Source organism: Tupaia chinensis, unplaced genomic scaffold, assembly GCF_000334495.1.
Source record: "Tupaia chinensis unplaced genomic scaffold, TupChi_1.0 Scaffold000228_1, whole genome shotgun sequence".
In the NCBI taxonomy this organism is placed as follows: Eukaryota; Metazoa; Chordata; class Mammalia; order Scandentia; family Tupaiidae; genus Tupaia; species Tupaia belangeri.
Window position 1 is genome coordinate 4,474,391 of NW_006159703.1, and position 16,609 is coordinate 4,490,999.

Here is a 16,609-nt window from a genome sequence, read left to right on the forward strand (position 1 = left end):
GCTTCATTTTCTTACTTCTCAACATTTGGTGCATAGAATGCAGTCATCCTGACTTAAAAAGAGCCGACTTGAAATTTGATTATTTTTTTCTAGTGTGAATTTTATTAATCTATTTTTTTGAGAGATTTTTGCTATAGAGTGTGTGCACTTGCCAGAGACACAGAGAGACAGAGAGACAGAAAGTTTGGTGCACAGAATGCAGTCATCCTGACTTAAAAAGAGTGTGTGCACTTGCCAGAGACACAGAGAGACAGAGAGACAGAAAGCAAGAAATCGCACCACCCCAAGGAGAATGGCCGCCACAATCCCTTCTCCAACATTCTCCTATTGGGATTTTGGGCACACATGCACACGTACTCGGCGTGAGTTTAAGCCGCCGGGTCTGGGACTCGAACCGCAGTCGACTATTGTAGGAGTCCAGTGAGGTAACCATTATGCCACTTGCTGTCCTAAATGTAAGGTCCCTGGTATTTCCTAGATGTTTTGCATAATGATAAATAATTCATTAATGACTAAGTCAGCTAATGACCAAGTTTAGTCATTAGCTTGACTAAACTTGAGACAAGCATCTTCTTGACTTGAGGTTCTGATTTTCTATTTTTAGAGCATTTACTTTAGAAAACTTGTAATTATAAATTCCTTCTCTGACCCTTTAAAATGTAAATCTTTTAAAAAGTCTCTTGCCTGTTTTACAAGCTAGGACTGTCTTTCTCTAGGCTGCAGAAGTCATCCCTTTGAAATGTAATCATTAAGAAAGACCTTGAGTGCCCCAGTCTCTCAGACTTCATGGGAGGGCAGGAGCCTAACTTCAGTGGGGACCTTGCTCCAAGTTCTAAAACTACCTTCTATCATGAAGATACAAACAAGTTTATTTTTCCTTTGGGATAAGATAATTAGCAAAATACAAATGGCCTATATAATTCAACGCCTCACCCCTCTCTCTGTATTCCACTTCTTAAAAATTCTCCTGCTCTTTGTTCCTGGGTTGCATTCAGACTGCATTCTTTTCTCTCTCTCTATTGCAATATCCTTGAAGTCAGTCATATTTACCTCTTCCACTTTTTCCAGCGCCATGTTTGCTTTGATAGTAGACATCGCTGTTTATAAATAATTATGTCATTGTTTGAAGGGACTCTGAAATTAAAAGATGAAGCAGGCAATTCCATAAAGCATTTAAAAGAAGTTTAATACCAGAGGGTAATTTACAAAATGGGAGAAGAATGAGAGTGATCCTCACAAACAGCAGACTCCACCTCATTCCCAAAGACGGAACGTTTTCAAGGTATAGAAGACAAGCTAAATAATATGGACAAACTTTAGGGGGAGCAAGTCACTTGGGGATAGACATGACTGCCCAGTGCTGGAGGCCTGGCAGAGCAAGTCACCTGCTTGCAGTCATGACTACCCAGGCACTGGGGCTGAAGGTTGTTAGTCTTTTCTTTCTCACCGCCAGTGACGTCAGGGAGACACAGCACAGCAGCATAAGATGTTATCCTAGTTAAGGGTCAGTATGACCATCTCAGGTAAAAATTGACAGGGTTTAACTTAAGCCCTTCCTTCTCAGGGCTTATACAGTGTTACTCTAGGGTGGGGAAAGAGGAAGGGTGCAAAGGTGGCATAGTTTTCACAGTCAATTTGGAGGGTTCATACAGTACACACTTTCTTCATGACCTTTATTATTTGCTATAAACAAAATCTATGATAGTTGGAGTCTGTATAGGAGAGTTCAACTCAAACTATATTTGTATTGATAATATTTATAATTTAATTTAATTTAAAGTAGAAATTACAGTACAGTCCATAATATATTAATTATTTCCCCTATAACAAATAACTTGAGCAATGATGTAGGTTAAACATTTAAGAGTATATGTAATTTTCTTTGGCCAGCAGATGGCCTAGTGGCTGAGGGGCTGGAAGCCACATGGCTGACTGTGATTCAAGTCCTGGACCCAGCAACTTGAAACACACGTCGGGCACAAGTGACTGTATGCCAACATCCTGAGAGGAGAATGGAGAAGAGACTGCAGCTTGCCCATCCCCTCGGGGGGGGGGTGATTTCTTGCTTTCTGTCTCTGTCTCTCTGTTTCTCTGGTGAGCACATGTGCCCTACCATAAAAATCCTCCCCCCCCCACAAAAAAAAAGAGTATATGTAATTTTCTTTAAATCCCCCCACAAAAAAAAGAGTATATGTAATTTTCTTTAAATATATGCATTCTTTTCCTCCCAGTTCAATGACCAGACCATATATAATAATAAAACTGTGGGACCAACAGTTAGTGTAATGGCTATGTTGCTGGACTCCCACGTAGTCAACCGCGGGTCGAGTCCCGGACCCGGTGGCTTAAACTCACGCCAGGTGCATGTGCGTGCGTGCCCAAGATTCCGAGAGGAGAATGGAGGAGAAGGGATTGCGGCGTGGCCATCTCCTCTGGGGGGTGATTTCTTGCTTTCTATCTCTCTGTCTGTCTGGCGAGCGCACGTGCCCTATAGCAAAAACCTCTCCCCCAAAAAAGAAAAAGATAAAAAATAATAATAAAACTGTGACAATCTCTGCAGCAACTAGCTTCAAATAGTTAAGTCTTAATCAATGAGTACCAGTTTTCTTATTTTCCCTTCCTACCTACTTTCAACAGAAGACCAAGCACATAATGCCAGATATGCTCCCCAAACAAAACCCAAGCCAAATTTATAAGATACTCCACTTCTTACTAGTGTACCTCTTGCTTCCCTGTCCCAGTAATCTTCAGTTGGGACATAAGCTACTGCCCTTCTTTCTTGCTTCACTGTGAAACTTTTCTACTCCCTTGCTTGTCTTTGAGATTTTGCTAAATGCGAAGGATGGTGGCTGACTCGCTTATAATACAGCATACTCTGAATAAATAACTTCTATTGGTTTTCATGTGTGTGGTCTTCATTTGTTTCCACATTTCAGATATGCACTAGATGTTATACATACTTGGTAGGTACAACCTTTTTTCTTCAAGGAGAAAGTATTTATCATTTGACTTATGTTACACTGAGTTCTTTCAGTAAGTTTTTAGGTATCCTAGTTAATTATTTTTTCTACAGAATTTTTCCCAAATCCTTTTTTTTAAATATAAGGTGAAATAAAATAACATACATAGAATTTTTCCATAATAAGAAGCATAGCAGTGAAGTTTCAGAATCACCAGCAAGCATTAGAATCACCTGAAAGGCTTGGTTAAAGCACAGTTTGCTGGATCTGCCCATACAGTTTCTAAATTTGTGTATCTGGAATTTTGTAGTTAAAGCAAATTCCCAGGTGTTGCTGCTACTGCTGCCCTGGAGACTATGAGAAAATGAACCTAGAACTGAGAAAATGGACCTAGAACCATGTAAGGAATGCCCTTCATCTTAACCTTCATTCCCCAATTGCAAATAATGTTCTTTCACTTCTTGATTTGGAACTTCCTTCTTGGACGTGGGTAGATTTTGACATTGATTTATTTAGCGCCTACCATATGGCAAACAATGCACTAAGGTTTTTTTTTTTTAATGTTGGCTCATTTAATCTTCATAATTATCATGTGATCTAACATTATGATGCTCCTTTTTTAGGAAAAAAAAAAAAAACAACTGGCGCTTGGTATGGTTAAAAGACTTAACTATGAAGTTGGGCTGGGATTCAAACCCACACATCCTGACAGCAAGTCCAGTGCTTTTCTCACTAAATTTTAAACATGCTAATTTGGAATTGAATGAAATTTCCTTTAAAAAAAAAAACATGCTAGAGTTTTACTTTCTGTCTAGAAACTTAAGATCCTAAACGTTGATGGTGACAACTTAATATGCCTTGTAAAAACAGGCTGGCTTTTGAAAATGGTAAGAAAAAAAGAAATAAGTTCTATTAGAAATTATGCCTAATGCAATTTCTATGTAATTCTAAATGAACTCTTTTTTTGAATATCTTTGAAAAAGCTATGGTGGAGGGTGGCAAAGTAAGGGGGTGGATGGTGCACAGCTAGTGAAGTTTAGGCATTTTCAAACTGCAGACATAGGGAGTCAAGTTCTGTGGCAACCTCTTAATAGAGTTTTGGAGGACCTGAAAGATCACACACAGGGGGCCTGAGAAAAACTTCAAAGCCCAAAGGGATTTATCTGTAGAGAGTATAATGGAGTTAAAAGCTGCAGAGAATACAAAGGATACCAAGATCAAAGACACTTTTCTGAGAGGCCATGCAGGAACAAAAGCCAAGCCAGAACAGATACACCAGGAAAAATCTATATTTGAGGCGTTCTGATCACAACAGTGCATTAAGTACCAGATATTCCATTCTTCTTGGAAATAAAATGCTAAACTATTGTGACAGTAAATAAGACCTTAGAGGTGGGTTGCACTTTAAGAAAACCCATTCTTCCAAAATGGAAACTGAGCAAGTGGTAACAGAGATAGACTGTTTTCTTTCCAATATAATATTTTCTTTTCTTTCTTTCTTTCTTTCTTTTTTTTTTTTTTTTTTTTTTTTTGGAGAGGTTTTTGCCATAGGGCGCGTGCACTCACCAGAAAGACAGAGAGAGACAGAGAGACAGAAAATGAGAAATCACCCCCCAGGGGGAATGGCCACACAGCAATCCCTTCTCCTCCATTCTCCTCTCGGGATCTTGGCCACGCACGCACACGCGCCCGATGTGAGTTTAAGCCACCGGGTCCGGGATGCAAACTGCCATTTACGCTAACTGCTCATCCCTCCAATATAATATTTTTTTAATATATGGTTTCAGCATAGGGCCTCTAGTTTCTTTTGCAAACATTCTTCATCTATACTTGTCTAGGAACATGCCCACCAGGCACAGAAATATCTTCCTTTTGGATTTAAAATATTTGGCCTGTTTTTATTTATCAGCTGATCCTTTCCTCAAAAATTATTCCTGTGATTATGAGAAATCCAATGCAGAGAAAAGAGGTACACCACATGTGGCCTTTCTACTATGGTCAATCATTTACCCAGAGGAGAAGTGATCAAGGAAAAGTGGAATTTCCCACACTCTGATAACACCCTGCTCTCTCTCCCTTTGTTTTAGCTGGCCTTCATCACTGGTCCCACTTGCTAATTGATCCAGCTCTCCACGGTTGCCAGCATCCTGTCAGCAGCTGTTGTAAATACTGTGGTTTCTCTTCTCTCCTCTGCCTCTGACAGTGTCAAAAACCCTATGTCCAGAGGAAGGAGGAAACTGCCAAAAGAGACTCTATTGCAGAAGTAGTGTCATTGTAAGGGCTGGCCCCATAGCCTAGTGGCTAAGGAAGCCAGATCCCACATGGCCAACTGCAGTTTGAATATTGGCCCTGGCAGCTTGAAAAATATGCCAGGTGAGTGGGCGTGCATGCCTAATGGAGACATGGAGGTGAAGAGATTATAGTATGACTCTGCTCCACTGGAGGGTGCTTTCTCCCTCTCTCTTTGTCTCTGTCTTTCCGTCTTTCTCTGGTGAGTGTGCTCATCCTCTGGGTGTTAAAAAAAAAAAAATTAAGGGACCAGCAGACGGCGTAATGGTTATATCACTGGTCTCCCACATGGTCTCAGTGGCTTGAAACTCATACCAGGCACATGTGTGTGTGTGTGTGTGCCCAAAATTCCGAGAGGAGAATGGAAGAGAAAGGATTGCAGTATGGTCATCCCCCTTGGCGGGAGGGAGGGGGGGTGATTTCTCACTTCTGGTTCTCTGGCTCTGTCTTTTCTGCTCACAGAGCATGTGAGCACACATGCTCTATAGCAAAAACTTCTCTTAAAAACAAAACAAAACAAAACAAACAAACAAACAAACAAAAACCAGAAGTAGTGTCACTGGAAACCAGCACAATCAGTTGCTTATGTGTTTTCTATGACTGTTTTCACACTACAGAGTTGAACTATCACAGCAAAGACATATGGCTACAAAAGCCGAAACAATTTACTTTCTTTTCAGTCCCAGACCCAATGGCTTGAAATCCACACGGGACATGTGTTAGTATGCCCAAAATCCTAGGAAGAGAATGTAGGAGAAGAGACTGCAGTGTGGCCATCTCTCCCCGAGAGGGGTTGATTTCTCACTTTTCCTCTCTCTGTCTCTCCCTGGCAAGTACACACACCCTAAAAAGAAAAAAAAGAAAGAAAGAAAAAGTTTGATGACATATTTTTTTTGGAACCAGGAATAAGTTTGGTCTGAAGAAAACTATAATATTGAGATACTAAGACCTAGAAGAGACTGCCAAAAGGTGCCTATCTAACTGGGAGACATTCATTCCTCTGGATTTTCTCACTAAGCGGAAAACAACACCGTTTCAGCTGATCGCACTAGAAACCAAACGTCTTAATGTTTTCTTCTCCTTTACCTACGTCATTATCTACTTCAAGTAGCTCTGAAATCTTGTTACTTCTCTCCAGTCTGCTGCTACCGCTCTGAGGCCTTTCTTTTACCTTTGCCAGGACTATTACAACTTCTCATAGCCTATTTCCTACTCTGTCTACATTTATTAGTCTATTAGACAGCTTAAATTTAATATGTCCAAAATTGAACTCTTGATTTCCCTTACCTCAAATCCGCTTCCCATCTCAATAAGTACTAAATCTATTTTTCCACTTACTCAGGCCAAAACCCTGGAAGTCATCCTCAACAAGCCTCTTCTTCTCATACATCAACCTAAGTAGGGTAGTTAGCCCTACCTTGAAATAGAGCTTGACCCGATTCTGACCTTTACCAGCTCTCCCACCGTCATCACTCTAGTTTCCAGCACATCATGCCTCACTGCAAGAGCCTCCAAACTGGTATTCCTGCTCCCATTGTTGTTCACGTATGATCCAGTCTTCACCTCGTAAAAAGACCGAGCTTTCTAAAACATTGAGGTTGGAACAAATCAGTCCGCATTCACTGCCCTTGAGATGGCTTGTCATCCCACTGAGAGTAAAAGCCAGAGCTCTTACCATGGACTAAATGACCTTACACAGCTGTTCCCTGGTGTGCTCCCACACACACTAGAGTTAACTAAATGTAAGATCACTGAAAGTATGAACTTGTTTACTGATGCATTTCTAGCACCTAAAACAGTGTCTAGTGAATACAATGCTGAAAAAAATATTTGTGTAATGAATGAATGAGTGAATAAACTACCTCTCAATTGATCATCTTGCCTTGATTCTTACCCTTTCCAAACCATTTTCCTCACTGAAGTCAAATGCATTTTGTTGTGTTTTTCCCCCAAAAGAACTAGTTCCTCACTCTTGTTCAAAATCCTGTAAGGTTTTCCCATTACTTTTGGTAAAATCCCATGTCTTGTCCTGGTTTAACCTGGTCCCTATGTACTCTCTCACTTTATTTCCAACACTGTTCCCTGATTAACTCTACCTCAGAGAAGCACCCAAATTCCTATTCAAGGAGATGGGACATACATGTCAAATCTCTTCTTTTTTCTCTTCTTTACCTGCCAAGCTCTTGTATGTCCTTGGGTAGTCTGTTTAAACATTTTATTCTTTTGGAAGACATCCTCTACCTCAATACTATCTTATTCCTATATAATTCTATAGCACCCCATGTAGTCATATCATATCATAATTATTACACTATAATCATTCATGTAAAGATCTGCCCCAAACCATTTTCTTAATCTATTCTTTTTACGAGGTTTATAGCATAGGGTATGTGCACTCGCCAGAGAAAGAGAAGAAGAGGGGGAAAGTGGGAAATCACCCCCTGGGGGAATGGCCACACTAGAATCTCTTCTCCTCCATTCTTCTCTTGGGATTTTGGGCACATGTGCACTTATGCCTGTCATGATTTTCAAGCCATGGGTCTGGGACTCAAACCATGGTAGGCCATGTGGGAATTCAGCACTTTCGCCTCCATGCCATCTCTTGGCCTGCTTTCTTATTCATTATTGTATCAACAGTGCCCAGCACAACAAAACTTATTAAACAAGTAAAAAGATGTATAAATTAACCCTCCTGGAAGAAGTTAAACTCTAGTAATCAATAAAAAGGTGCTTTTTTTGTCTTTCTTCATCTCAATAGTTCTATTTAATCCTATGTCTAAATTCCCTGAATCACATGCATTAAGCCCACTGATCACCTCTTTGGGTTAGATGACTTAGAGTTGTTGACATCATATATAAATCTCTACAGGGTTAACTAATTTCACCAGAAAATATCAGAAGCCTTTCTCAGGTTGTACTCTGAAAGCTAACATTTCTAAGTCTGCTTTCTAGTAATCATTGTGAGAATTTAAAAAATATATCTAAAATATATAGAATATCATCTGGCATGTAGTATATGCCCTATGAGCACTAGCTATTACAATTTACCTTTTCTGTTCATTCCAAATATACACAACAGCATTTGCATTGGGACAGGTGCTCCAGCTCAGTATAGCAAGATACCCAGCTTGACTGATGACTGATCATCATGACAGCATGTTGTAAATTGGCTGGGGGCTGTTAAAATGACAAGTATAAATAGTGTCCAGAGAAAAGAGATGGTGAGTAAGAATATACTGGAGTTTTTCCAGCTGTAATTGGAAGAAAAACAAATGTAATAGAACAGAAAAAAAAAAATGCTGAAAGCTCATTGGAGTGAAAAGGGACTTTAAAAGGTAGTATACAGGAACCAGCAGATGGTGTAATGGTTACATTGCTGAACTCCCATGTAGTCAATCATGGTTCAAGTCCTGAACCCGACAGCCTAAAACACACTGAGTGCATGTGCATGTGTATCCAGAATCCTGAGAGGAAAATGGAGGAAAAGGGATTGTGGCATGGCCACCCCTCATGGGGGGGGAGGGGTAAGTGATTTCTCACTTTCTGTTTTTATGTCTTTCTTTGTTTCTCTGGTGAGTGTATATGCCCTACAGAAAAAAAAAAAGCCTCTAATAAATAAAAAGTGGTATACAAATGAAAGAGGTAAGGATCTGAGGGCATGTAGATCTCCCATAAAAAGCTTAAGAGGAGTAGGGAGTATCTTTGGGAGAGTAGGCTCTGTATACAAGCTTATCATCAACAAGTGTACATGGCCCACCACACACAATCCATGAGAGAAGGTTGGGGAGTATTGGGCAGGCAGAGAATGACAGTGGAATTACCCAAGGACGGATAGATTAAACTCCAGATTCTCTGCCTGGGTCAAACCCTCTACTCACTCCTCCTGTACCATCCTACCAGGCATCTCTAGACCCAAAGACAGGATCGAATGACATTAGCTCATTTATTTCTTTATTTTAATTTATTTTATATTAAAATAAGTCATTATATGCATATCATTACAGATTGTAAAATGAATTTTTCTAGCATGAATACACTGTATATTAGTCCAGCTAAAGATATTATCATACACATTATCATCAACAGATAATCTTCCATTTTTGTGTTCCTTAAATGTTTTGCTTCTTTATTTTTCTCCTTGATTCTCTTCCTTCACCCTCCCCCATTTCCCACCCTTCTCCCACACTGCATCTAGTATCTGCAATTGTTCTCCACGCTTTTATATCTTCCAATCTTTCAGTTTCTGTCACAGAGTGCAGACATTCAGTATATATAAAGCTCATTTAAAAATGTCAGCTGTGGCATTCTGACCCAGTACACCTAAGAACAGTATAATAATACATAAATGCATATCCAGACAATGCTTGTGACAAATGTTAAAAAGCCTTAAAAACATCACGCTCCAAATATTCCACTTCTAAAAATGTATCCTAAAAAAATAAATCATTAGAGCTGTTCACAAAGATTTATGTACTTTATTACTCATAACTATGTTGCTTATAACTGGGAAAATTAGAAACAACCTAAATGTCTACATTTGGGTATTAGTGACATAAATAATTTGCAGTCATTGAAATTTAGTTTTAAAAGATATTTAATAATGGAAAAGTTTTCATAAATACTGTTCGACACTAGACATAGGTATGAAACAATAAAGCATAAGCTTAGTTTTCTATAAAAATATGTATTTGTGTATAACTGTCCAGAAAAAAAAAAAAAACACTATTGAGTGATTATCATGTGACCATTTTCTTAAAATCCTAAAAGACTAAAAGAAATAAGTGGTTATCTTCCCAAGCAGATAACTAAGATCTGTGTCGAGTTCTCAGTAACTTTGGCTATGGGGTTTTTGAGATTGTAAGGCTGAAAGTAGACGTTTCTGGCACCAGAGCAAAATCACCTAACCTACAGTCAGAAGTAGCTGACTAGGGAAGGAAAGAGGTTAGTAAAGCTATGCCTTGTAGATTCCAAGAATAGCAATAAAGAACAGCACACTCCCTCACAATGCCCTCAGAGACCAACTGGAAGATCGAAGACCCTTACTGTCAAGCTTGACATCAAAACAGCCCAGTCTCCTGCCTTCCAGAGACCTAGTAGAGGTAGAAGTGGCCAGCTTGGCCTGAAAATCAAAAGGTCCACCTTGGCCCAGAAAGAGCAAAGGGTTCACAGAGTATTACTATTTGAGATTGAATTTTCCCTTGAGAGCCAGCTCAAGGATTCATAGATAAGTTAACCAATACTGAGATTAAAAGAAATATGCTGACCCAGCTGCTGTGGGTGAAGTGGTAATTCAAGTGCCCTACAGGGCTGGAATTCAGATAAATGACTGTGGGTTTGGATTCCAGGGTCAGCCTGGAAACAGGCCAAGCACAGGTGCCCGGATCCTGATTAATTGGAGGGCTGGAGACATGTGGACTGTGGTACAAGACCCTGTCGATAGTGTGAAGACGCTTCTCTCTTCTCTCTCTCTCTCTCTCATGTATGGGCACACACTATCACAAAAAAGAAAAGAGAAATATATCATTTCTTAACACCTGAATGCAAAAAGTAAAATTCAAATGAAGTCTGGTATATATATGTCATATACACATATACATATATTTATATATGCATGCATATATATATGTGTATAGGTTAATATTTACACATAGTTACATAGCTATATTACATATAACTCCTATATTAAAGTTACATATATCCAACATAATTATTTTTAGATAAGTTTATCCTGGAAAAATTTACATGATTTCTTTATACTTTTCTATCTCTCCCCTATTTTTTTTTTTTTTGAGAAGTTTTTTGCTATAGGGTGCATGTGCTCACCAGAAAGACAGAGAGAGACAGAGAGAAAGTGAGAAATCACCCCCCAGGGAGGACGGTCATCCAAATATCCCAAATATCCCTTCTCCTCTGTTCTCTCAGGATCTTGAGTATGCATGCACACGTGCTCGGTGTGAGTTTAAGCCACCGGGTCTGGGACTCAAACCACAGTCGACTACGTGGGAGTCCAGCAACATAACCATTATGCTAACTGATGGTCCCTCTCCCCAATTTTTCATATCAAATGTATAATTACACTCCAAATGCATAAAAGTTCATTTTAAAAATACAAGCTGGTTTTGCTTACAAAATTGCTTGATAAGTACATTAAACTTGCAAGTATTGTCTCTCCCACCAATTATTACACTTACTATTATAATTTACGCACCTGCATTAAAAGTTTTAAATTGTAGGGCCAGCAGGTGGACTGGTGTTTAAAGTGCTGGACTCCCACATGACTGACCACAGTTCAAGGCCTGGACCCAGCAGCTTGAAAATCACACCTGGCGCATGTGCATGCATGTCCAAAATCCCAAGAGGAGAATGACGGAGAAGGGACTGTGGCATGATCATCCCCACTAGGGGATGTCTCTCTCTGTCTCTTTCAGGTGAGTACACAAGCCTATGGTAAAAAACAAAAAACGTTTTAAATGGTAAATGTAGCTATAATATAAGCTGGAAAGCTTAAAGAAACAAATCCTCTCCTAGTTTTTGTTCATCCACCTGAAATTGTTACAAAGAATAACTTTTATCATTTTATTTTATTTTAAAATGTTCACTGTAATTGCTGATTTGCATATATTTATACATCTTTGTAGGGTACAGTGTGACTTCAAAGAATATAAAAAATCAAAGAAATAGACATATTTACAATTTCCAACATGATTGCTTTGTATTATGTACTTACAAAATTTGCTCTGCTGTTATTGGTAAATATATATTAAATTGTCACCAGTGTGCTATCCTATCCTAAAGCTCATTTCACTTGTTATCATGCAGTCATGTGTCTGTTAACCATACATTTTGCAAAATCCCTCTCCCGTTTGACGAACCTTTAGTGGTGTATGATGGTTTTCTGAAGCTGACCTCGTCTCAGCAGCAGCAGCACTGACATTAGTCCAAACCACCATTATCTCTAACTTGTTTCTTACAAAGTTATCCCCCCAATAAACTCATATCTTCAACCCCCAATCCTTACGACTTACTCTCTACACAAAAGCCAAAGTTACTGGGACCAGCAGTTAGCGTAATGGCTATGTCGCTGGCCTCCCACGTAGTCGACCGCGGTTCGAGTCCCGGACCCGGTGGCTTAAACTCACACCGGGCGCGTGTGCGTGCGTGCCCAAGATCCCGAGAGGAGAATGGAGGAGAAGGGATTGCGGCGTGGCCATCCCCCCTGGGGGGTGATTTCCTGCTTTCTGTCTCTCTGTCTCTCTCTGTCTGTCTGGCGAGCGCACGCGCCCTATAGCAAAAACCTCTCAAAAAAAAAAAAAAAAAAAAAAAAGCCAAAGTTACATCTCTGACACCTGAAGGACATGATGTGTGTTTCCTACTCAAGATTCTTTGTGACTTCCCAGCTCTTGCCAAATATCCCAAGTTCCTATCATGACCTCTAAGAGCACATGGAATCTGGCACCAGCTGCCTCTTCTTACTCTGTTCCAGCCCCAACAGTCTCCTCACTAGTTTTCCAATATGTCAAATGCACTGTGACCTGTGCAACTGTTACATTCTCTTCCTGGAACACTCATGCTCAAATAGCCACTGGGTTCCCTTCTTGCCTTCAGTTAGGTCTCTGCTCAAAGGTATCCTCATTAAAGAGGGTTTTCCTGACCATCCCAACTAATGTAGCACACCTAGATATTTTCAGATTTCCTGTACTGTTTTATTTTCTTTTTCCTTTTCCTTTTTTTTTTTTTTTTTTTTTTTTTTTGAGAGATGTTTACTATAGGGCACTATAGGGCACTATAGGGCACTTGCATTAGCTGGAGAGACAGAAAGGGAGAAATTATCTCCCCAGGGGATGTCCCCCCACGACAATCTCTTCTCCTCCATTCTCCTCTTGGGATCTTGGACATGCACCCACATGCACTGGGCCTGTTTCAAGCCTCTAGGTCAAGGACTCAAACTGCCATCAACCACGTGGGAGTTCAGTGACTTCACCACCATGCTATGTGCTGGTCCCCTGTATGCTTTATTTTCCTTTGCAGTATTTATCACACATATTATAAGTTCCTTCATGTTTTAGGATCTATTAACTGTCTCCCTCCAGTATTATCAGGCCATAAACACAGGCTCTGTTGGTTTTCATGGCACATAGTAAGTACTCAATAAATATGCATTTAAATAATTTAAGCCATGAATGATGCCATTGTAGCCTCTCTCAGAAATATAATTATACCACCTGCTCTAATAACTGCCTGCTTTTATATCCTTTTTTGGCAAATGTGCTGCTTTTGGATACTTCAATGTCTTCTTGAAAATCACTCTATTTTTACCACCAGACTTTATGTATACTATATCCAACAGAGGTCACAAGTCTGTCCTCTCCTGTTCCAATGTCTTTTTCAAAACTCACTGGAATTGTTTGTTCTTCTTCCTCAAAATTTCAGGGTTCTTCACCATTCTTAGCACCATTTACTTTGTTCAATATGATACTTATTTCGTTCACTGGTTATTTCTAGTTCAGGTTTCTCGTATCCTTTTCCATTTTTTTAACGTATAAATGAGGATCTAGTCATCAATTAAACAATCAGTTAATTAACTAGTCAATATTCCTTATATATTTACCATACTTAGTCTTGAGGCTATAGTAGAGAATGAGAGAAATATGTCCCTGTTCTCATAGAGCATGTGGCACAAAATATGTATTGGCAAGTCACTCTTTTTTTACAAATTATCATAAAACTTACCTAAAGATACACACATTTGCCAGTAGTTAGGAATATGCGACTTAAAAGAACATGATACAATTTTTACTTGTCAGATCAGAAAAACAGTAAACTGGTAGACTTTTGAGTTGATACAGATATACTCAAAGGGCATTCTCAAAACTGGTTGTGGATGGACACCATAGCAAAGCTTTTAGAATGCTAACTTGGCAGTATTTTTTTTTTATTTTTTAGAGAGGTTTTTACTATAGGGTGCATGCACTCGCCAGAAAGACAGAGACAGAGAGACAGAAACAAGAAATCACCCCCCGGGGGGGGATGGCCATGCTGCAATCCCTTCTCCTCCATTCTGAATTCATGTTTTCCACATAGCTATTCTGGGAACATACTCCAACACTTGCTTAGATTTCCAAAGATGCATGTAGAAAGGTATGTGTTGCTATATTGTTTGTAAATAAATAAATAAATAAACACTTAGAAATAGTATAAGCTTCCACTAATCTGTAAGTGATGAAATCATGGCACTTTGATACATTGAGATGTTATACAAATGTTAAACAGGATGAGAGAGAATCCACATACATGTAAAAATCATAAAACACCACTGGTTTGGTAAACAATGAAACTAGAGGAGTAGTTGCATACATGCACACACACACACACATACATTCAGCATGTTTTTTAAACTGCCAGGACCAGGACTCAAACTGCACAGTCATCCATGCGGCATATAGCCACCTTAACCTCGAGGCCACCTGCTGATTCCAGCACCTTTTTTTAAATATCTGAAATATTTTATTTTTAAAATGAAAGGATAGGGCTGGCAGATGGCATGGTGGTTAAGGTCACTGGACTCCTACATGGTTTGAGTCCCAGACCTGATGGCTTGCTTTCTCACATTCTCTCTCTCTCTTTCTCTTGCTCTGTCCCTCTCTGGTCAAAATTAAATAAATAATAAGATTAAATAAAATAATTCTTAAAAAAAAGAAAAGTTATACTAAGGAAAAATATTCATTATGAAAAAAACTATGCATGAACTTCAAAATTTTTCACCCAATAAATTGTACTTTCATTCCGTTTCTCCATTAACTTTATGAGACCTCTCTGTGGGGACTTCAAAATAAAATAGTAAAACATCTTCAAGACGCATGGCTGGCTAGGTTTTAAAAAAGTCATAGAATAATACATAATATGATACTATATTTGAAAGAAAATAAAAACTGAGGGGAAAGAAGAAGACAGATATAAACACACAAGACAGATATGTGCAAACACAATGTAAATCCAGAGGTTATGGCCATAAGAACACACACCCGATTGTTAATCATAAATATTTGAGGCAGTGAAGTGGAAGGTAATGGGAGATTTCTTCACTTGGGGTATTACTGGAACTTTATAAGAATCTGTATGTTAATGTATTAGTTATTCAAGTGAAAAATAAGGCACCATTAGTCTGTCCCCTATGAATGCCATCTGCCCTTACACTTCTGGCACATTCCCAAATCTTCTGACTTCACCCTATTCTTGCCACATAAGTCATACATGAGAGCATTAATTTTTCCAAGCAGTTGAGTGGTAGCTCTGCTCTAAACAGAAAACAAACAAACTCACTGACCCAACAATAGGCCTGACCAAGGAATGTCAGGTTAGCTCTAGGCATGTTTATTAATTTGTTCATTGAGCCTTTCTCTTCTTTTTATTTTGGAGAGGTTTTTGCTATAGGGCATGTGTGCTCACCCGAAAGACAGAGACAGAAAGACAAAAAGTGAAAAATCCCCTCCCTCAGGGGGGATGGCCACACCGTGATCTCTTATCCTCTATTCTCCTCTCGGGATCTTGGGCACGCATGCAAATGTGCCCAGCGTGAGTTTAAGCTGCCAGGTCCAGGACTTGAACCACAGTTGGCTACATAGGAGTCCAGCAACATAGCCATTAAGCCAACTACTGGTCCCTCATTGAGCCTTTATCACTTCAATTCAATTGTTTGTATATTCATTCAGTAGGCTATTTGAGAATTCACTCTATTTCAGGCACTGAGAACAGACGCCAGGCATAGTTTCTTCTCTGAGGTTGCTCAAAAGCTACCAGAGGTGACAGAGATGACTTCAGTAACTACATATATGTGGGGTCTTCAAAAAGCTTATAGGTGAAGTGTACTACGCTTTATGAGAAAATTATGCAAGGATTTCAAATTTTCACACCAAAATAAGCTAGTACTTTAATTCCATTTTCCATTTATCTTTTAGAAGTTTCTTCATATGTAAAATTATAATTCTTATGGATTTGATAAAAGGAGGTACAGTGGTAGCATTCCTCCTGCTGGGAGATCTGAAAACAATTTTCTGAAGAAGTGATAACTACAATGCAATTTAAAGGAAGAAAAGGAATTGACTAATAAAAAGGCAGAAAATGTTGGGCAATAAGTCTGGAAGTGCAGCAGTGAGACTTCCATGACTTAGTCCAACAGCGGAAAGATCAATGTAGCTGGGCTGCAGAGAGTCAGGGGACCCATGACAGGTGAAGCCAGCAGGGTCAGATGAGTGCAGGGGTGGAAGCTGTGCCAGCTATTTATTAATAGGTCTGATCATCACTTCAGTGGGAAGGTTGGCATTGAGTGGGTACATAATCAGATTTGCATTTTAATTTGCTTT

General features: G+C 39.3%; 1 protein-coding gene across 1 annotated transcript in view; it reads right to left on the reverse strand.

Moving 5' to 3' along the window:
• HTR4 (5-hydroxytryptamine receptor 4) overlaps positions 1-16,609 on the reverse strand; it is a 124,197-nt gene that overhangs the window by 95,352 nt on the left and 12,236 nt on the right. Inside the window, exons 3-4 of the mRNA XM_014587657.2 lie at positions 10,258-10,388; positions 6,696-6,833 (exon numbers count right to left, since the gene is read on the reverse strand). Coding sequence (XP_014443143.1) covers positions 6,696-6,833; positions 10,258-10,388 — 269 coding nt within the window. The remainder of the gene's footprint in view (positions 1-6,695; positions 6,834-10,257; positions 10,389-16,609) is intronic.